Source organism: Haliotis cracherodii, unplaced genomic scaffold, assembly GCF_022045235.1.
Source record: "Haliotis cracherodii isolate W230 unplaced genomic scaffold, xgHalCrac1.p SCAF_9, whole genome shotgun sequence".
NCBI classification, from domain to species: domain Eukaryota; kingdom Metazoa; phylum Mollusca; class Gastropoda; order Lepetellida; family Haliotidae; genus Haliotis; species Haliotis cracherodii.
Genome location: NW_027266343.1, coordinates 22,207,277 through 22,229,623, shown reverse-complemented (window position 1 = coordinate 22,229,623; position 22,347 = coordinate 22,207,277). Strand labels below are relative to the sequence as shown.

At 43.6% G+C, this 22,347-nt stretch overlaps 1 protein-coding gene across 9 annotated transcripts in view; it reads right to left on the bottom strand.

Annotated features, from left to right (window-relative positions):
- Positions 1-22,347, bottom strand: part of LOC139452043 (myoferlin-like) — a 182,977-nt gene that overhangs the window by 32,389 nt on the left and 128,241 nt on the right. For all 9 annotated transcript variants that reach the window (XM_071233332.1, XM_071233329.1, XM_071233335.1 and 6 more), the window contains 4 exons: positions 10,645-10,705; positions 9,738-9,815; positions 7,699-7,880; positions 3,674-3,823 (listed from right to left, as the gene is read on the bottom strand). In XM_071233332.1, coding sequence (XP_071089433.1) covers positions 3,674-3,823; positions 7,699-7,880; positions 9,738-9,815; positions 10,645-10,705 — 471 coding nt within the window. The remainder of the gene's footprint in view (positions 1-3,673; positions 3,824-7,698; positions 7,881-9,737; positions 9,816-10,644; positions 10,706-22,347) is intronic.

Genomic DNA, 22,347 nt, shown 5'->3' with positions numbered 1-22,347 from the left:
TCTGCTTATGTCAGTGTGTTCTGCTACACTGTGCTGCAGGAATGACATGTTGTAATCTGCTTGTGTCAGTGTGTTCTGCTACACTGTGCTGCAGGAATGACATGTTGTAATCTGCTTGTGTCAGTGTGTTCTGCTACACTGTGCTGCATGAATGACATGTTGTAATCTGCTTGTGTCAGTGTGTTCTGCTACACAGTGCTGCAGGAATGACATGTTGTAATCTGCTTGTGTCAGTGTGTTCTGCTACACTGTGCTGCAGGAATGACATGTTGTAATCTGCTTGTGTCAGTGTGTTCTGCTACACTGTGCTGCAGGAATGACATGTTGTAATCTGCTTGTGTCAGTGTGTTCTGCTACACTGTGCTGCAGGAATGACATGTTGTAATCTGCTTATGTCAGTGTGTTCTGCTACACTGTGCTGCAGGAATGACATGTTGTAATCTGCTTGTGTCAGTGTGTTCTGCTACACTGTGCTGCAGGAATGACATGTTGTAATCTGCTTGTGTCAGTGTGTTCTGCTACACTGTGCTGCAGGAATGACATGTTGTAATCTGCTTGTGTCAGTGTGTTCTGCTACACTGTGCTGCATGAATGACATGTTGTAATCTGCTTGTGTCAGTGTGTTCTGCTACACTGTGCTGCATGAATGACATGTTGTAATCTGCTTGTCTCAGTGTGTTCTGCTACACTGTGCTGCATGAATGACATGTTGTAATCTGCTTGTGTCAGTGTGTTCTGCTACACTGTGCTGCAGGAATGACATGTTGTAATCTGCTTGTGTCAGTGTGTTCTGCTACACTGTGCTGCAGGTATATGTTTTCTGCTTATGTCAGTGTGTTCTGCTACACTGTGCTGCATGAATGACATGTTGTAATCTGCTTGTGTAAGTGTGTTCTGCTACACTGTGCTGCAGGTATATGTTTTCTGCTTATGTCAGTGTGTTCTGCTACACTGTGCTGCAGGAATGACATGTTGTAATCTGCTTATGTCAGTGTGTTCTGCTACACTGTGCTGCATGAATGACATGTTGTAATCTGCTTGTGTCAGTGTGTTCTGCTACACTGTGCTGCAGGAATGACATGTTGTAATCTGCTTATGTCAGTGTGTTCTGCTACACTGTGCTGCAGGAATGACATGTTGTAATCTGCTTGTGTCAGTGTGTTCTGCTACACTGTGCTGCAGGAATGACATGTTGTAATCTGCTTGTGTCAGTGTGTTCTGCTACACAGTGCTGCAGGAATGACATGTTGTAATCTGCTTATGTCAGTGTGTTCTGCTACACTGTGCTGCAGGAATGACATGTTGTAATCTGCTTGTGTCAGTGTGTTCTGCTACACTGTGCTGCAGGAATGACATGTTGTAATCTGCTTGTGTTAGTGTGTTCTGCTACACTGTGCTGCAGGAATGACATGTTGTAATCTGCTTGTGTCAGTGTGTTCTGCTACACTGTGCTGCAGGAATGACATGCTGTAATCTGCTTTTGTCAGTGTGTTCTGCTACACTGTGCTGCATGAATGACATGTTGTAATCTGCTTGTGTCAGTGTGTTCTGCTACACTGTGCTGCAGGAATGACATGTTGTAATCTGCTTGTGTCAGTGTGTTCTGCTACACAGTGCTGCAGGAATGACATGTTGTAATCTGCTTGTGTCAGTGTGTTCTGCTACACTGTGCTGCAGGAATGACATGTTGTAATCTGCTTGTGTCAGTGTGTTCTGCTACACAGTGCTGCAGGAATGACATGTTGTAATCTGCCTGTCTCAGTGTGTTCTGCTACACTGTGCTGCATGAATGACATGTTGTAATCTGCTTGTGTAAGTGTGTTCTGCTACACTGTGCTGCAGGTATATGTTTTCTGCTTATGTCAGTGTGTTCTGCTACACTGTGCTGCAGGAATGACATGTTGTAATCTGCTTATGTCAGTGTGTTCTGCTACACTGTGCTGCAGGAATGACATGTTGTCATCTGCTTGTGTCAGTGTGTTCTGCTACACTGTGCTGCAGGAATGACATGCTGTAATCTGCTTTTGTCAGTGTGTTCTGCTACACTGTGCTGCAGGAATGACATGTTGTCATCTGCTTGTGTCAGTGTGTTCTGCTACACTGTGCTGCAGGTATATGTTTTCTGCTTATGTCAGTGTGTTCTGCTACACTGTGCTGCAGGAATGACATGTTGTAATCTGCTTATGTCAGTGTGTTCTGCTACACTGTGCTGCATGAATGACATGTTGTAATCTGCTTGTGTCAGTGTGTTATGCTACACTGTGCTGCAGGAATGACATGTTGTAATCTGCTTATGTCAGTGTGTTCTGCTACACTGTGCTGCAGGAATGACATGTTGTAATCTGCTTGTGTCAGTGTGTTCTGCTACACTGTGCTGCAGGAATGACATGTTGTAATCTGCTTGTGTCAGTGTGTTCTGCTACACTGTGCTGCAGGAATGACATGTTGTAATCTGCTTGTGTCAGTGTGTTCTGCTACACTGTGCTGCATGAATGACATGTTGTAATCTGCTTGTGTCAGTGTGTTCTGCTACACAGTGCTGCAGGAATGACATGTTGTAATCTGCTTGTCTCAGTGTGTTCTGCTACACTGTGCTGCAGGAATGACATGTTGTAATCTGCTTGTGTCAGTGTGTTCTGCTACACTGTGCTGCAGGAATGACATGTTGTAATCTGCTTGTGTCAGTGTGTTCTGCTACACTGTGCTGCAGGAATGACATGTTGTAATCTGCTTGTCTCAGTGTGTTCTCCTACACTGTGCTGCAGGAATGACATGTTGTAATCTGCTTGTGTCAGTGTGTTCTGCTACACAGTGCTGCATGAATGACATGTTGTAATCTGCTTGTCTCAGTGTATTCTGCTACACAGTGCTGCATGAATGACATGTTGTAATCTGCTTGTGTCAGTGTGTTCTGCTACACTGTGCTGCAGGTATATATTTTCTGCTTGTCTCAGTGTGTTCTCCTACACAGTGCTGCATGAATGACATGTTGTAATCTGCTTGTGTCAGTGTGTTCTGCTACACTGTGCTGCAGGAATGACATGTTGTAATCTGCTTGTCTCAGTGTGTTCTCCTACACTGTGCTGCAGGAATGACATGTTGTAATCTGCTTGTGTCAGTGTGTTCTGCTACACAGTGCTGCATGAATGACATGTTGTAATCTGCTTGTCTCAGTGTATTCTGCTACACAGTGCTGCATGAATGACATGTTGTAATCTGCTTGTGTCAGTGTGTTCTGCTACACTGTGCTGCAGGTATATATTTTCTGCTTGTGTCAGTGTGTTCTCCTACACTGTGCTGCATGAACATGTTGCTACCTGCCTTGTGAGAGTGAAGGTAACATATCACTAAGCAGCAGAAAGTATAATGGCTGCACTACTTTTCATTCATGCATGCACAGTGGGTCAGAAGCTTGGGTGGAATGAAAACAAATATCTGCATGATATCAACAGCATTTTCATCTGAATAGACATATATTTGATATATAGCATTGTTCAAACTATACTTTTTATTAATTCAAATATGAAATGTCATAATGAAGTGGAACATATATGTATAACTTTCAAACTTAGAGTGTTTGAGGCTTTTATAAACCACAGATAAAAAAGAGTAAGCCAAATCAGAGGACAAGGCAGATGGGTCATAGGCATCATGAACACAAAGTTCGACTCACCAGAAATAGCTCAAATGCTGCAAGTAGCTCGCCTCCCTTCTGCCCCATACGGTTTATTTCATACCACTGCAGAACTGGTGTGCGGGCATCTCCTGGGTCTAGCTTCACCATAGGCTGTGCCTTGGACCGCCCCAGGAACTCAGGCTTACCCTGGGATGACATAAGAACAACTTTAAGCCCTGCTCGAAAAACATCTTGCTGCTACAGCCAGGATACACTGGCATACATGGTTGACACTGCATCACGTAGCTCTCTTATAAATATCATCATTGATTCAGTAGTTGAAAATTATGTAACTAATAAACGATGCATGGTTTAAATACCAATCTTAACCCTGGAATGAGGTATTTCATTGGGGGGAACTGCATAGTGTTCATGTAGGTGTTGTGTTGACTTCCTTTCTCTTCTTACATATGTACATACAGTGTCAGTACAAACAGAGGTAATGAACTGTGGGATAATGACATAGGTTTTTCTTATCTTATGGTACTGGGTTATTTCCATGACAATGACTTATGAATATTAGACCTCTTTTCTCTTTTAGGAACCAAAATCACAATTGTTCATCAGCAACCAGCATCCCTGATACATTAGTCTCACATGTCCCTGAAATATGGTTGTGTATAAGGTTCAATAGAAATCATTCTATCAGGGAACACACAAGTCCCTTTATTTCAGGAGCTGATAAATGGATCAGTGTAGACAGCTACAGCTGAGAATAGGATGGGTATAGGCAGCTACAGCTGAGAATAGTAATATAGAGAATAGGAATGTAATAGAAGTAAATGTAAGTATTTTAGCATTTCACTGCCTGGGTCGTGTGTTTGAGACGTGGAATATCTAAAGATCTTGGGGGTTTTAAAATGGAACAATAACGAAACGTGCTGCATCCCTTGTGATGATGAAGGCAGTGCCTGAGAACCAAGTATTTATATTTCTTTAGTCAAAAGGCAGCTAGAGCTAAGGATGGGATGTGTATAGGCAGCTAGAGCTAAGAATGGGATGTGTATAGGCAGCTAGAGCTAAGAATGGAATGTGTATAGGCAGCTAGAGCTAAGAATGGGATGTGTATAGGCAGCTAGAGCTAAGAATGGGATGTGTATAGGCAGCTAGAGCTAAGAATGGGATGTGTATAGGCAGCTAGAGCTGAGAATGGGATGTGTATAGGAAGCTAGAGCTAAGGATGGGATGTGTATAGGCAGCTAGAGCTGAGAATGGAATGTGTATAGGCAGCTAGAGCTAAGAATGGAATGTGTATAGGCAGCTAGAGCTAAGGATGGGATGTGTATAGGCAGCTAGAGCTGAGGATGGAATGTGTATAGGCAGCTAGAGCTGAGAATGGAATGTGTATAGGCAGCTAGAGCTAAGAATGGGATGTGTATAGGCAGCTAGAGCTAAGAATGGGATGTGTATAGGCAGCTAGAGCTGAGAATGGAATGTGTATAGGCAGCTAGAGCTAAGAATGGGATGTGTATAGGCAGCTAGAGCTAAGAATGGGATGTGTATAGGCAGCTAGAGCTGAGAATGGAATGTGTATAGGCAGCTAGAGCTAAGAATGGGATGTGTATAGGCAGCTAGAGCTAAGAATGGGATGTGTATAGGCAGCTAGAGCTAAGAATGGGATGTGTATAGGCAGCTAGAGCTGAGAATGGAATGTGTATAGGCAGCTAGAGCTAAGAATGGGATGTGTATAGGCAGCTAGAGCTGAGAATGGGATGTGTATTGGCAGCTAGAGCTGAGAATGGGATGTGTATAAGCAGCTAGAGCTGAGAATGGAATGTGTATAGGCAGCTAGAGCTGAGAATGGGATGTGTATAGGCAGCTAGAGCTGAGAATGGAATGTGTATAGGCAGCTAGAGCTAAGAATGGGATGGGTAGAGAGAGCTATTATTAAGAATAGGATCAGCATAAGAAGCTTGAGCTGAGAATAAGATGCATATTGGCAGCTGACCCTTGAGTATCAAGAATCACTAAAATAGGATGAGTACAGGCGGCTAGGGTTGAAGATAGGATGAGTACAGGCAGCTAGGGCTGAAGATAGGATGAGTACAGGCAGCTAGGTCTGAAGATAGGATGAGTACAGGCAGCTAGGGATGAAGATAGGATGAGTACAGGTAGCTAAGGCTGAAGATAGTACAGGCGGCTAGGGCTGAAGATAGGATGAGTACAGGCAGCTAGGGCTGAAGATAGGATGAGTACAGGCAGCTAGGGCTGAAGATAGGGTGAGTACAGGCAGCTAAGGCTGAAGATAGGATGAGTACAGGCAGCTAGGGCTGAAGATAGGATGAGTACAGGCAGCTAGGGCTGAAGATAGGATGAGTACAGGCAGCTAGGGCTGAAGATAGGATGAGTACAGGCGGCTAGGGCTGAAGATAGGATGAGTACAGGCGGCTAGGGCTGAAGATGGGATGAGTACAGGCGGCTAGGGCTGAAGATAGGATGAGTACAGGCAGCTAGGGCTGAAGATTGGATGAGTACAGGCGGCTAGGGCTGAAGATAGGGTGAGTACAGGCAGCTAGGGCTGAAGATAGGGTGAGTACAGGCAGCTAGGGCTGAAGATAGGATGAGTACAGGCAGCTAGGGCTGAAGATAGGATGAGTACAGGCAGCTAGGGCTGAAGATAGGATGAGTACAGGCAGCTAGGGCTGAAGATGGGATGAGTACAGGTAGCTAGGGCTGAAGATAGGATGAGTACAGGTAGCTAGGGCTGAAGATAGGATGAGTACAGGCAGCTAAGGCTGAAGATGGGATGAGTACAGGCAGCTAGGGCTGAAGATAGGATGAGTACAGGCGGCTAGGGCTGAAGATAGGATGAGTACAGGCAGCTAGGGCTGAAGATGGGATGAGTACAGGTAGCTAGGGCTGAAGATAGGATGAGTACAGGTAGCTAGGGCTGAAGATAGGATGAGTACAGGCAGCTAGGGCTGAAGATGGGATGAGTACAGGCAGCTAGGGCTGAAGATGGGATGAGTACAGGTAGCTAGGGCTGAAGATAGGATGAGTACAGGCAGCTAGGGCTGAAGATAGGATGAGTACAGGCAGCTAGGGCTGAAGATGGGATGAGTACAGGCAGCTAGGGCTGAAGATAGGATGAGTACAGGTAGCTAGGGCTGAAGATGGGATGAGTACAGGCGGCTAGGGCTGAAGATAGGATGAGTACAGGCAGCTAGGGCTGAAGATAGGATGAGTACAGGCAGCTAGGGCTGAAGATAGGATGAGTACAGGCAGCTAGGGCTGAAGATGGGATGAGTACAGGCAGCTAGGGCTGAAGATAGGATGAGTACAGGCGGCTAGGGCTGAAGATAGGATGAGTACAGGCAGCTAGGGCTGAAGATAGGATGAGTACAGGCAGCTAGGGCTGAAGATAGGATGAGTACAGGTAGCTAGGGCTGAAGATAGGATGAGTACAGGCAGCTAGGGCTGAAGATAGTACAGGCAGCTAGGGCTGAAGATAGGATGAGTACAGGCAGCTAGGGCTGAAGATAGGATGAGTACAGGCGGCTAGGGCTGAAGATAGTACAGGCAGCTAGGGCTGAAGATAGGATGAGTACAGGCAGCTAGGGCTGAAGATAGTACAGGCAGCTAGGGCTGAAGATAGGATGAGTACAGGCAGCTAGGGCTGAAGATAGGATGAGTACAGGCAGCTAGGGCTGAAGATAGTACAGGCAGCTAGGGCTGAAGATAGGATGAGTACAGGCAGCTAAGGCTGAAGATAGGATGAGTACAGGCGGCTAGGGCTGAAGATAGGATGAGTACAGGCAGCTAGGGCTGAAGATAGGATGAGTACAGGCAGCTAGGGCTGAAGATAGGATGAGTACAGGCAGCTAGGGCTGAAGATAGGATGAGTACAGGCAGCTAGGGCTGAAGATAGGATGAGTACAGGCGGCTAGGGCTGAAGATAGGATGAGTACAGGCAGCTAGGGCTGAAGATAGGATGAGTACAGGCGGCTAGGGCTGAAGATAGTACAGGCGGCTAGGGCTGAGAATGGAATGATTCTCTGTACGGAAGAAGGTTGCATACTTACAAATGTGTCATGATCAAATAGTTCCAGAATTATATCTGGAGGCTGAGATTCAATCCCCTTGGGGTTTCCATACACTTCGATCTCCCCGAAGATGAGTGTCTGATCCCAGGTGGGGCAGAGGGTTTTGTGTAGACGTTCAGTCACCATGCTCTGTGTCAGGAAGGACACTCGGGTAAACGGATCTGCACAAATAACACAGTCATTATTACTACTGACAGTAACAAGCAAATACTTCAATGACAGATTATATTTGTAACATGTCAGCCAACACCCTTCAAATACTGGTCATGTCCTTGATGCAATTAAGTGCCTTCTAAATTGTAGGATTTCAATACACTTCCAATATGTTCTCCTATACATTTCTTTGAAAAGAGTACTGATTAGGATACAGAGTACTGACTTAAGGATTAAGACAGTACTAATGTAATGATTAGGATATAGAGTACTGATCAGGATACAGAGTACTGATTTAAGGATTACGACAGTACTGATGTAAGGATTAGGATATAGAGTACTGATGTAAGGATAATGACAGTACTGATGTAAGGATTAGGATATAGAGTACTGATGTAAGGATTATGACAGTACTGATGTAAGGATTAGGATATAGAGTACTGATGTAAGGATTAGGATAAAGATGTAAGGATTAGGATATAGAGTACTGATGTAAGAATAAGGATATAGAGTACTGATGTAAGGATTAGGATATAGAGTCCTGATGTAAGGATTAGGATATAGAGTACTGATGTAAGGATTAGGACATAGAGTACTGATGTAAGGATTAGGATATAGAGTACTGATGTAAGGATTACGACAGTACTGATGTAAGGATTAGGATACAGAGTACTGATGTAAGAATTAGGATATAGAGTACTGATGTAAGGATTACGACAGTACTGATGTAAGGATTAGGATACAGAGTACTGATGTAAGGATTATGACAGTACTGATGTAAGGATTAGGATATAGAGTACTGATGTAAGGATTAGGATATAGAGTACTGATGTAAGGATTACGGCAGTACTGATGTAAGGATTAGGATACAGAGTACTGATGTAAGGATTAGGATATAGAGTACTGATGTAAGGATTATGACAGTACTGATGTAAGGATTATGACAGTACTGATGTAAGGATTAGGATATAGAGTACTGATGTAAGGATTATGACAGTACTGATGTAAGGATTAGGATATGGAGTACTGATGTAAGGATTATGACAGTACTGATGTAAGGATTAGGATATAGAGTACTGATGTAAGGATTAGGATATAGAGTACTAATGTAAGGATTACGACAGTACTGATGTAAGGATTAGGATATAGAGTACTGATGTAAGGATTAGGATATAGAGTACTGATGTAAGGATTACGACAGTACTGATGTAAGGATTAGGATATAGAGTCCTGATGTAAGGATTAGGATATAGAGTCCTGATGTAAGGATTAGGATATAAAGTACTGATGTAAGGATTAGGATACAGAGTCCTGATGTAAGGATTAGGATATAGAGTCCTGATGTAAGGATTAGGATATAGAGTCCTGATGTAAGGATTAGGATGTAGAGTCCTGATGTAAGGATTAGGATGTAGAGTACTGATGTAAGGATTAGGATATGGAGTACTGATGTAAGAATTAGGATACAGAGTCCTGATGTAAGGATTAGGATATAGAGTACTGATGTAAGGATTAGGATACAGAGTACTGATGTAAGAATTAGGATATAGAGTCCTGATGTAAGGATTAGGATGTAGAGTACTGATGTAAGGATTAGGATATAGAGTACTGATGTAAGAATTAGGATACAGAGTCCTGATGTAAGGATTAGGATATAGAGTACTGATGTAAGGATAAGGACATGAGTGATTTCTTGATATGCCTCAATAAAAATAACTGATTCAGAGCTGTAATTATCAAGTCTTTTTTTATTTGGACAATCAGAAGAAATCATTCATAGTTTTCCAAATAAGTACCTTCGACAAAGTTAAGTACACTCAGAACAGCAGTAGTTCAGGTTAATTGTGTGGGAGAGTTTACTTTACCTGAGAGTCCGGAGTCGTCAGCTGCCAGGAGGTCCCGGGCTTGGTAGATGTAGGCTCTCAGCTGGTACTTGTAGGACTCTGGGAGAGGAGTTAATACATGTCAGGCAAACCTATTGTCTTCTACTTCTTGTAAACATTCCGGAACAGACTGTTCAGAATCAAATAACTCACCTTGACCGTTTTCAACTTCATGACAAGTATCAATGAGGAAACTGACTGTTAAGTGTCACTGATGATCTGTCATGTAGCACTGATGTTGCAAAAGTTAGCGTAACTGTGGGTTTTTTGTGTGTGTTCATTGATACTATCAAGACTGGACTACAGAAACAATCATCTGATATAAAATATGAACAACTGAGGAATCTCCAACATGTACAGAATGCAGTGGCAAGACCTACTGAAGGATGTCACACAATATCCCACATCACTCAAGCCTTAAGGTCCCTGCACTGACTTCCAGCTGAGGCAAGAAACCAATTCAAGGTGCTGTGTATAGCCTATAGATGTTACCATGGAAGGGCACCTGCCTACTTGATGGACTAAACATAGATTATATCAACCAGCCCCCGAAACCTTGGATTCTCAAACAAACTCCCATTCTGGCCCAATACGTACAAACTTGTATTATTATTATTATTATTATTATTATTATTATTATTATATATTTATTATATATATTATTATACACACAACAACTTTATCAATGATACATGCCTGCAGCAATGAACCGTCACAGCCCCACAATAACTTCAACAGGACCAATCATCAGTATTATCAACAATTCTGAATAATTATGATGATATAAAACAACTGTCCAGTTTAAAATATTGATCATCAGGATTTTAAATGAAAAAAAAATAGAATTTACTTTTCAAATGAAAAAGTATATGACCTACAACATACTTACTGTCAAAGGTGAGAAACATCCGTGGTGCAGTGAGGGACGCATCCAACTTGTCATCTCCGTCCTGGAACACAACCCTCATACAATAACACACTGGTAACTTTCAGCAGCAGGTGCTTCTGGAGATACAACAGCTCACCACAGAGATAAATGATACCAAAAGCAACATCGAAGATTCAATTCTACAAAGTCCTGGTTTCATACAGATAAACAACAAACCATATAATCACATAAAATGTATTGGATTGACTCTTTCAAATCTCTGTGAAACTCATAATATATACCAACTTTATCAAATACCAAAATACCAATACTGAGAGCGCTTTCATTCCATTGTTGCCATTCTAAATATGTCGGCATTAACCTAACTGAATGAAACATGTAGCAAATTATGAATAACCAAAAAGAATTTTTGAAATCCTTGTCAAATGGACATTTTCCTGGCCACTTGCAGGTGCAGGTGATGGGTCTTCTGAAGGAAGTTGTCTTAATCCAGTTTAGCAGAAATATCAGATGATCTTATGGTATTATTATTCGCTGAAGTTCTTGCTTGGAAATCTGACCCAGACGAGGTTTTAGTCACTTTCAAGTATCCTCTGACATGACTGATATTGACCAAATATGCAATATAAAAAGGATTTCTTTCCAAGCTACGAGCAAATCAAATTAACATTTTTATATAAAAAACCCTACCTTATACTTCATGACATTAACAAAACAGGTGAAAGACAAAACGCAAAATAATCAGCTTACTTCTGCTAAGCTTAAAATAAGGTTCTAAGGTTTGTAATACTTCAGCCTCATTGACCTGTATTCCAGAAGGAGAATTGGAAGAAAAGCATACAATCTTCATAAGAACACATGTGCATGAAGCAAAAACAGTTCAATTGTCACATAGCACTGATACACGTTGTCAATCAGTGCACCAAACTGGTCTCCTAGTGCATGGTCAAGGAAGTGCCATGTGGTATTTATACAGTAAGGCATGTTATTTACATAACAGACAGACCACAAACATATGCATACATGCACATCCATGCACCCACTCACCCTCACACGCATGTACGCACGCGACCACACAATGCACTTAGATGGCTTGACAATGGCAAACTGGTATTATCATATTACCCAGAAATGCATACATTGATAACCTATTCAACACTTGTTGTGAAATGATGATAATATACAACATAACATTGTGAGTGAGTTGGGTTTAACATAGATTTTAACAGTATTCAAGTTATATCACAGCATGTAAGTTCGTGGGTGGAGGAATGCCCAACGTTATGCAGGGTCTTTAGATATTAAGATTGTAGTACCAAGAATGGCGATTTTCCTACTGAAGACATCTGTAATAGGTATGACATCAACTTTAAGAACATCTACAAAATCTGCAAGAGATTGTCACACCAAAGATATCAGTTAAAGCTATGACATGCATCTTCAAGAATATCTACACAGAATGCTATGTCTACTCACAGAGATTGTCATCCTAAAACATTTGTGATCAGAATGACATCTATCATCAGGAGTAGCTACCAAGATTGCTATGACTACAGTCAGAGATGGTTGTTCTGAAGCCATTTGTAAGCCTTAAATACAGGACTTCAAAACTCAAGATCATCTACACAGAATCCTATGACTACAGTCAGAGATGGTTGTTCTGAAGACATTTGTAAGCCTAAAATACAGGAATTCAAAACTCAAGATCATCTACACAGAATGCTATGACTACAGTCAGAGATGGTTGTTCTGAAGACATTTGTAAGCCTAAAATAGAGGAATTCAAAACTCAAAATCATCTACACAGAATGCTATGACTACAGTCAGAGATGGTTGTTCTGAAGACATTTGTAAGCCTAAAATACAGGACTTCAAAACTCAAGATCATCTACACAGAATGCTATGACTACAGTCAGAGATGGTTGTTCTGAAGACATTTGTAAGCCTAAAATACAGGAATTCAAAACTTAAGATCATCTACACAGAATGCTAACAATGAAAACATTTGTATGCATGACATGTATGACATCAATCACCAAGATCATCCACAAGGATTCGTTTGACTACAACCGAAGACTGTTATGCAGATGACACTATGCTTGACATCCTTCAACTACAAAGATCCACCAAAATGACCAATCTACTGAGCACCTTCAAATATAGAGCCTGAAGTATTGTCTCACCACTGGGGGATCTGTAGGCTCAGGCAGTGTTGGAGTTGAGGAACGCTTGGCAAACTGCATATGTAACATCTTGATATGATAGACCAATTATCTTTTTAAATATGTGCATAAAAGACAAACCTATTTATCATATAATCTAACAGAACTTTAAATAAATAGAGGCAGCTGAAACCAAACTGAATTGCACTGAAGATAACTTCAAGCAGTACTCCATATACAGTACCATGCGTTAACTAAGGGACACTTGAGTCATGTCACGAACCTGGAAGTGTAAATTGTTCTATTTGTTGCTTGCCAAAGACAAAATATAAAACTGTCATACCTAATATGTGTGGTGTAACCCTTTGTTGTGTATACTCTCAAAATCCTGCATGGATTGCTCATGTATAAATATTTTATGTAATCAACAATCAAAGATTCCTAAATGTCACAAATCTCTTCTTGCAGATCTCTGGTAGTGTCAATGTTATGAACACATGTTGTCATCTCTCTTTTGATACAAAGCCAAATATTTTCTCTAATGTTCATATCTGGAGACTGTGCTGGCCATGTGAGTGACTGAAATAGGATGTTGAGTTTGTAATTTATTTCATATAACTTATTTCTTGGAAACAGTAGGAGGCCTGTTTTCATTTAAGTTGTTAGTAATTTCTGTAAGCGATGATCATCTATTGACTTTGACACCAGGAATCAACACACCTCTGTCACAGGTGCTCAGAATCCTCAGTCTACCAGTTTAGTAAAATCTAAATATTTTGTACAATTGTATACTTATCCTGCATTACTCCATATTGCATTTACTGCTGTCTTTTGACAGAAAGACAAACTGTGTGAGACCCAGCTGCTGAAGTCAGTTGTCCCAACCAGTACAGGAAGCAGCGCCCTCTCACGTTCGGCATGTGACCCGGAAGTCTTGACGTCATATCAAAACACATTACTGCTTTAAACATAACATCTTAATCTCCGTTGGGAGGCAGCGTAGTGAAGGGAGGGAACTTAGACTTTGTAAAGCTGGATAAGTATACAAATGTAAAAAATATTTAGATTTTACCCAAAACATTTAACTTATCCTGCATTACTCCGTATTGCATTTTTATCAGACAGCATGGCTGGTGGGCATACCTTCAGATGTGATCCATAACAAACCCTCATCAGGGTCCGATGAATCCGCACCACATACAAGTGATGACCGGAACTACTACGACCATTCATGTCTTCAGGAAACAAGAGTCGATGCAAAAAGGAAACACCTAAATAGGCAACTGAAATAGAATGAGGCAGGTAGCCCCAAACTAGAACTTACCTAAGAGTGAAAGTGAAATGCTGTAGAGCCCTCTAATCTGAGGTGATAAACACGAGAGAGTTCGACGCGCCCCGCTTGGGGTATTAAAGAATCAGCGGCGTTGGCAGTAATATCTATGACCATTCCCAAGAGCGAATGCGAAATGCAGGAGAGCCCTCTTGTCTGGAGGTGAGGAACACCAGAGAGTTCGACGGGCACTGCTCTGGGTATCGGAGAATCAGCAGCATTGGCGTCAGCGTCAACATCTACTACCATTCCTGTCATCAGGAAACAAGAGTTGATGCAAAAAGTAAAACCTGGATGAGTGACAGAAATAGATTGAGCCAAAAACTAAAAACTGACCTAAGAACGAATGCAGAATGCAAGAGAGCCATCTTGTCTGGGGTGATAAACACCAGAGAGGTCGACGGGCCCCGCTCAGGGTATCAGAGAATCAGTGGCGTCGGTGATAGGTGACCTGTTGGGCTACAACCAGGGACCAAAACTGAACGCTGGCGACATCTTCCAAGGCTACATCACGGAGGTAGTGGTTGGCAAAGGCGGTGTCCGATTGCCAAGGACAGGCTTCCATGAGCGACTGGATGGAACAGTTATACTGTGAAGAGCCATGGTAAATGCGATTGCCTTGACTTTGCGTTGGATGATAACTTTGGGGAGAGGGTCCAATCTGGTGACTTTATAAGCTTAGAGGATGACCGCCCGGAGCCACAGTGAAAATTATTCCGGCTGACCAATGACTGCGACGAAGGGCAGACCGACAGAAAAAAGGTCTTTCCTAGACTTGCGGCAGGCTTTAGATTGCTGTAGAAGACCTTCAGTGCCCTTACTGGGCATTATAACGCTCATCCTTATCGCCGGCACCCACAATGGATGAGGGGGTAGGGGATAATGAATGATCTATCAGGCTGTCCTGGGAATTGATGATTTACGATGAAGTCCCAGCATGGTCCATGATGAAAGGCGCCCTGAGTACCACTTTGAACCAGACATGGGAGACGTTGGGGGCGTGGAGCTCATTGACCCGAGTGGTCGTAGAAGGAAGACGTGTGGAGTGGTTCGAAGGGAGCCATCCGAAGAGCGTTTAAGACCACATTCAGATCCAATGCAGGCGGTCTGAACTTGGCTTTCTGGTCTTCAAGACAGAATGAGCGCAGCCAGGCCTGCAGTTCGGGAATTTTTGTCATTCTCCGATTGTCCGGGATGGGAGTTCATGGCGACCAGATATGTGGAGATGGTAGGGCCCTTCAACCGACCGGTGCTGTGCAAATACATAAGGAACTGAGCCAGGAACTGCAGTGACACTGTCATCGGATCCTGGTGTTTGTCTGAACAGAATGCCTGGAACGAGCAACATTTATCATCATACAGTCCCCCTGTAGATGGATGGTGTGCTGAAGCAATAGCCTTGGCTGCCCTAGCCGAATAGCCCTTGGCTCATGGGGCTTTCTGCAGATGTGCCAGGCGGGTTTTAGGGTGTGGCAACCAACTCTGTGGATGGAGCAGAAGATTGGACCACCTCCGAAGTTCCAGGGGTTGTCTCTGGCGATGTTTTGGAGGTTGACAAACCAACTTCTGGCCGGCCACCAAGACGCGACCAAAATCAGTGTCAGATGACGAGTGGCCTGGATCAGTGGGAGAGGGAAGATTATGCGTGTAATCCTTCCCAGGAAAAACTGAAGGCATCGACTGCCACAGCGGCCCGATCCAGCACCGGTGAAATGCATGGGACAGCTGGCAGTTCAGAGATGTGGCGAACAGATCGATGTTTGGTGTGTCGATCATTTGACATAGTCTGGCGAAGACTTCTGGGTGGAGCTTCCATTTAGTGGGAGCCACCTAGTTAGGCCTGGACAGAGCCTGTGTCAGAACATGCTCTCAACCTGGTGAATGCAAGACAAGCTCCTTTTTCTTAAAGTACAGATCCAGGCTGACCACCAAGTCGAGGAAGCAGAAGGTCTGGTTTAGCAGGCATGGAGAGTGGAGAGTGCCCTGGTTCCTCACACACCACACCATGGTGATGCAGTCAATGGACATGATCTACAGGGCGTGACAGAGAATTCTCTGCCAGTAAGTGACGTCCTGGATAAGCGCTTTTATCGCGAGGCTGTTGCTGTGCCAATGGTGTTGATATCCGGATCACAGTCGGTAACAAAGTGGGCTGGTGTGGGCAATCCCAGAACACAAGCCACTGACAAGGTGGAATTGGCAGTGGAAGAGCAGGAAGTCATGGTAAATGAGGGCGTCTACAAGACTGTTAAGTTGAAAAGTCAGCAACAGGGGTCTCCGATCGTGTACTGTTGGGACGATACGTGGAGAGGTGTGCTCGCCTGCGAACCAAACCCCATGTGGACAAAATAAACCAGCTCCACAATCGACAGCCGAGGCATCGACGTAACAAGGTAATCGTAAGTCGAGGCAGTGTGTCCATAAGAGAATGAGGAACTCTGTAAAACTGTAGTTTGGGTAGATCGCACCATACTGCACGAAGTAATGTGAAGTTATGTGATCGTTTCCATCCCCTGAGCGTTATATTAGTGCTCCTGTTCTTATATCGAGGTGTAGATGAAGGACGACAACACGATACTAGGCAAGTAGTCAAAAGCGGTTGATGGAACGGACGTGGGACAAAGTAGAAAATTGGCGCTGTATCTGGTAGCCAAGGCTGAAGATATGAATATGTCATAGTCTAAAAGATCAAACTGTACAAAGGAAGGCAATCTTTTTCATCCCTTGAACGCTGTATAGGCGCTATCGTTCTCATAGCAAGGGGGCGATGAAACTCAGTAACTGAGAAACCTGCATTGGAGCCAGAAATGAGGTGCAATCTCCACACACAGACAATCCTCAATGAACTGTGTGGTAGACAAACAAGTGATGACCCTGAATTTTGCAAAAAAAATGTGGGAGCGCCGAGGAAGAGTCTCTTTGAGGAAAGCTGGTGCTGAGGCTGGGTAGAGGAGCGTTGGTGTAGGTGTTGTCGAAGAAAAAGACAGTGGATGTCAGCGTCGAATTGAGGGGCCGGTGCAGAACGATATGATACACCGTGATATGCGAGACCAGTCAACAATGATCCCGAGAAGTGGGTACCCGGTACCCTATGACGAAGGGGTCAAACAGGTTTGTTGAGTCTGAACAGTGAAGATCTGCCAGTTCTGATACAGATGCTGTCCACCAGAAGCTCCGTTTCGATGGAAACCCGCAGGTCATCTCTCCGAAAGCATGGCGCTTTAAACAATGGGTTTAAGGAGACCATCGCCAGTGGGCAAGTTGAATCAGACAAAATGTCTATAGGTTGAAAGATTCCTCCTAGTCACGATCCTGAAGACGTACAGGAGAGCAGCGACAGGATCATCAACATTTGAAAGACGTGGTTTCACCTTGCTTTGCTGTGTGATGATCTATGAGATGTCAGTAATAGTAGCAGATGTCAGTGGCACCGTAGAGGCAATTGCCAATGGCACTCTTTATGCTGATTCAGAAGATCGGTTGAGATACTCAGCTTGTTGATCTGGGTGCTGGCGGGCGCTGGAGAGCTTGAGGTGCTGCAGGCGCCGGGAGTGCCAGATAGCTTGTGCCAGACAGCTGGAGGCGCTGGGAGAGCCAGGAGTTCCAGAGAGCTTGTGGTGCTGGGAGTGCCGGTTGTGTTGGTATCGCCCGGAGGCGCTGGGAAGCTAGGCTTAGATACTCAGACACCGGGAGCGCTGTCGACAGCGCTGCCGTCAAAGTAGATGGCTGTCAAAGTAGATGGCTGAGGAGACTGAAGACCCGCCCTGTTACGGGCGTCACCGGAAGGGATGATGCTGTCGATAAAGGTGAGAGTGGTGTAGAAAGACCGCAGTCTCCGAGTTGTAAGCCATATCAGGGGGTCGACGAGCACTTTGAGTGAGGTGTGTCCTGGATACTCGTAGAGTTGAAGGATAGGGCCAAAAACGAGCGCTAAACGTTACAAATTATGAATCAGAAGACCCTAAAGGTAACAGCCCATAAACAGGTGACAATGTAGAAGCATACGATGAATGTAGAAACACGCAAAATATAAAAAGCTTTAATTTCCACAAGGGATACAAAGTATGTCCGTCCGTGGAGGTGACAAAGCAGTTATGTGTTTTGATGTGACGTCATGACTTCCGGGTCACGTGCCCACTGTGAGAGGGCGCTGCCTCCTGGACTGGTTCGGACAACTTTCTTCAGCAGCTGGATCTCACACAGTTCATCTTTCTGTCAAAAGACAGCAGTAAATGCAAAACAGAGTAATGCAGGATAAGTTTAAAAATTTGATTTTCCAAACTTCCTCTCTCGCTTAAGCGATGAATCACGCCATGCACTGTGCTCTTGGGTAGATCGAGCACAATTTCTATTCTTGATTATTTCTCTGCAAGATTTACCATTCAAATGCATGTCAATTCAAATGCATTCCTTCTCCAAACCATAATAAAGTCAGTGGCAGAAATCGTGCGAAACGGAGCTGACGACAATAAAGCATGTGGCATGTGATACTTGACGACATCATCAATCTGTGGCCAAAGTTCCACATCATAACATTTTCGCGGGTCGAAAGTTAGACGTGCTAAACCAAATGTCGAACTTGTCGAACTTGGGATGTCTCAAGTGTCCCTTAACTTATGGCATGATACTGTAGCTATGAGCTATTCACATACTTTAATGTATCTTAATAAATCAAATGTGGAGGAAGAAATGTTGTCCTATCAGGAAGGGCTGAGGGCTATGATAATTGCCAGGTGAACAAGAGAGGCAGAGTAGAACAAGAGTAGAGATCAGCAAATCCTCAACAAGCTACATTATTATTTGTTGCAACAAAATGCATTCTTTAAAGTAAGTTCAGAACATATGCAAACAAATTTCCAAGTTGGGAGTGTGTGTGGATGGTTCTGGTTTCATTCCCTAACTACATGTAGTGCTGTGTCCCCAATCTAAGTGTAGTGTTGTGTCCCCAATCTACATGTAGTGCTGTGTCCCCAGTCTGCGTGTAGTGTTGTGTCCCCAATCTAAGTGTAGTGCTGTGTCCCCAGTCTACGTGTAGTGCTGTGTCCCCAGTCTACGTGTAGTGTTGTGTCCCCAGTCTACATGTAGTGCTGTGTCCCCAGTCTACGTGTAGTGCTGTGTCCCCAGTCTACGTGTAGTGCTGTGTCCCCAGTCTACGTGTAGTGCTGTGTCCCCAGTCTACGTGTAGTGTTGTGTCCCAAGTCTACGTGTAGTGTCCCCAGTCTACGTGTAGTGCTGTGTCCCCAGTCTACGTGTAGTGCTGTGTCCCCAGTCTACGTGTAGTGCTGTGTCCCCAGTCTACGTGTAGTGCTGTGTCCCCAGTCTACGTGTAGTGCTGTGTCCCCAGTCTACGTGTAGTGCTGTGTCCCCAGTCTACGTGTAGTGCTGTGTCCCCAATCTAAGTGTAGTGCTGTGTCCCCAGTCTACATGTAGTGCTGTGTCCCTAGTCTACGTGTAGTGCTGTGTCCCCAGTCTACGTGTAGTGCTGTGTCCCCAGTCTACGTGTAGTGCTGTGTCCCCAGTCTTTGTGTAGTGCTGTGTCCCCTGTCTAAGTGTAGTGCTGTGTCCTCAGTTTAAGTGTAGTGCTGTGTCCCCAGTCTACATGTAGTGCTGTGTCCCCAGTCTACGTGTAGTGCTGTGTCCCCAGACTACGTGTAGTGCTGTGTCCCCAGTCTAAGTGTAGTGCTGTGTCCCCAGTCTACGTGTAGTGCTGTGTCCCCAGTCTACATGTAGTGCTGTGTCCCCAGTCTACGTGTAGTGCTGTGTCCCCAGTCTACGTGTAGTGCTGTGTCCCCAGTCTACGTGTAGTGCTGTGTCCCCAGTCTACGTGTAGTGCTGTGTCCCCAGTCTACGTGTAGTGCTGTGTCCCCTGTCTAAGTGTAGTGCTGTGTCCCCAGTCTACGTGTAGTGCTGTGTCCCCAGTCTACGTGTAGTGCTGTGTCCCCAGTCTACGTGTAGTGCTGTGTCCCCAGTCTACGTGTAGTGCTGTGTCCCCAGTCTACGTGTAGTGCTGTGTCCCCAGTCTACGTGTAGTGCTGTGTCCCCAGTCTACGTGTAGTGCTGTGTTCCCAGTCTACGTGTAGTGTTGGTATCACCATTCTCATTCCATCTGTTCCAACTGTTGGGGCTTGCTCACAGTAACCACTCTATACATACCATTTACTTCTCCTTCTTGATATCTTGTTCAGTATAACACAATACAAATTGCTTAATTTGACAAACATTGACAGGGTTTAACAAGATTCAGAGAAGTTTATGAAAAACAATGTGAGAGATGCAGGCCTGACTAAGCAGCCTGAAGTATTCACCTGGGTGGAAATCGTATGAGATACGCTAAAGTGGGGTTTCACAAGGTAAGTTAGAATCTTGAGGTGCAAAGAAATGAAATGTAGGAAAAAATATATGTTCAAGTACACGAGAACTAAACTGAAGCCCCTTGTAAGAGGAACTCAGCTGACTTCAGCAATCTTTCAGCTGCATTGAGAGTTGTGTAGAGTATTTGGGCCCTGACACAGGACCTCCAAAGACACTGATCTTTCATCCCCCATAGGAACATCATGACTGACAAGTTTAATGTTTAATGTGATTGGACACACACTAACCATGCTAGCTACTATTTGGTTTGCCTTTAACTTAATGTTGGGTATGTTACCTTGCTCTAGAATGTTTCCCCCGTCCTAGAGTGTATTTCATACGAGTCATGGTTCAAAGTGAAATTAAGAAATGGATTAAAGACAGTGAAGTAAACTTTCCTGACAACAAACCATTATGATAACATCATGCTGCAGTTTTTGCAGATGATTCTATGCAGGGAATTCACAGCATTTCTGAACTTGCATTTTGTGCAAGTGAAACTGACACAACTACAGGTCATTAAGATAAATTATCGAGAAATCATATATCACCCATAACTGGGTGTAAGTTGGCAAAATCACTTGAACCTGTTGCTTCTACTATGGAAGTTAAATTAAATCAGATGTTTACCTCTAGTCACTGATACAAAAAATACATTGCTAGTTCAAAGATGAAGACAAAAAGAGAAAAGAAACTACAGGGACTGTTGATGCCAAGACAGACTGACACTAACACCAGTAATACTGTCAGGTTTGTGCTCACCTGTGGTATATGCTGCAGTAGTGGAAGAGTCCAGTACACAATGACAGATTACCTCAATATTCACTGACTGGGTTGGCTGGCTATACAATCCATTGTGTTCACATGACGTCTTCAAACTGAATGAGCTCTACATTCACTAATATTTGTCAGTTAGGATTGAGAAACCATTGTTTTACTGTCAGACTGAACATATATGACATCTAAATTTTCAAAAAATGAAAGAAAACTATGTTAACCATATTGAAATGATTCAGAAAATTAAAAAAAACATAAATTCATAAATTTAATGATATGCTGCTGGTGCCACTGGCATACTACGGAAATCCACCGACTACAGTAGCATGGTTTACAGTCTGCACAACATAGGAACACAGTCGGGACATTCAACAGACAGATAACAAAGTTATTAATTGTTGACACCAATGATTCCATATCAAATACTTATAACTTAATTATGATTGACTGATGTCTTTCATGGGGGAAAAGCAAACTGGGTAAATATCAATGACTTATCGTCTGGAGACTCCAAATGAGGACAAATGCCGTGCCATGTAACAGCCCTACTGGTCTGTAACCAGAAGAGTCCAGAAGTCATGTAAATGTAAGGAGGAACTGTAGACTGTAACTATCCAGTGATTGCCATTGCCACATAAGCCAGCAGCCCGGACTACAAACGGACACTACTTCCCTATACCCTGAACTTCATCACCTTACCCTCGGGGTCAGAGCTTCCTTCAAACTCTGGCTTCTTTTAAGCACTGAAGCTTTTCTCTGAAACACAATGGCAATTTGTCCTTTGTACCATACATCATCAACAAACATATCTAACTCAATAGTGTGAGCCATGCATCTTCTCCACTGTGTGACTGATGCATCACCTCCATTGTGTGACTGATGCATCACCTCCATTGTGTGACTCATGCATCTTCTCCATTGTGTGACTCATGCATCACCTCCATTGTGTGACTGATGCATCACCTCCATTGTGTGACTGATGCATCACCTCCATTGTGTGACTCATGCATCTTCTCCATTGTGTGACTCATGCATCACCTCCATTGTGTGACTGATGCATCACCTCCATTGTGTGAGCCATGC